At 75.7% G+C, this 222-nt stretch overlaps 1 protein-coding gene across 1 annotated transcript in view; it reads left to right on the top strand.

Annotated features, from left to right (window-relative positions):
• IGSF10 (immunoglobulin superfamily member 10) overlaps positions 1-222 on the top strand; it is a gene marked incomplete at its 5' end in the record, with an annotated part of 15,327 nt that continues 15,105 nt past the window's right edge. The window contains one exon of the mRNA XM_026045210.1: positions 1-164. Within this exon, the coding sequence (XP_025900995.1) occupies positions 1-164 (164 nt within the window). The remainder of the gene's footprint in view (positions 165-222) is intronic.

Here is a 222-nt window from a genome sequence, read left to right as displayed (position 1 = left end):
CTGCTGGCGCTGTGCGCGTGGGCGCTGTGCGCGTGGGCGCTGCGGGCGCGCGCCTGCCCGCGCCTCTGCGCCTGCCCCGCGCCCGGCGCCGTGCACTGCACCTTCCGCTACTTCACCGCCGTGCCCGCGCGCATCCCGGCGGGCGCGCGCCGCCTCAACCTGGGGTACGTAACCGGCATCCTGTCAACTTGGGGTACATAACCGGCACCGCGTCAGCCTGGG

Source organism: Nothoprocta perdicaria, unplaced genomic scaffold (assembly GCF_003342845.1).
Source record: "Nothoprocta perdicaria isolate Ctin4 unplaced genomic scaffold, notPer1 scaffold_4, whole genome shotgun sequence".
NCBI lineage: Eukaryota > Metazoa > Chordata > Aves > Tinamiformes > Tinamidae > Nothoprocta > Nothoprocta perdicaria.
Note: the sequence above shows the minus strand (reverse complement) of the source record. Positions and strands in the feature narration are given on the sequence as shown.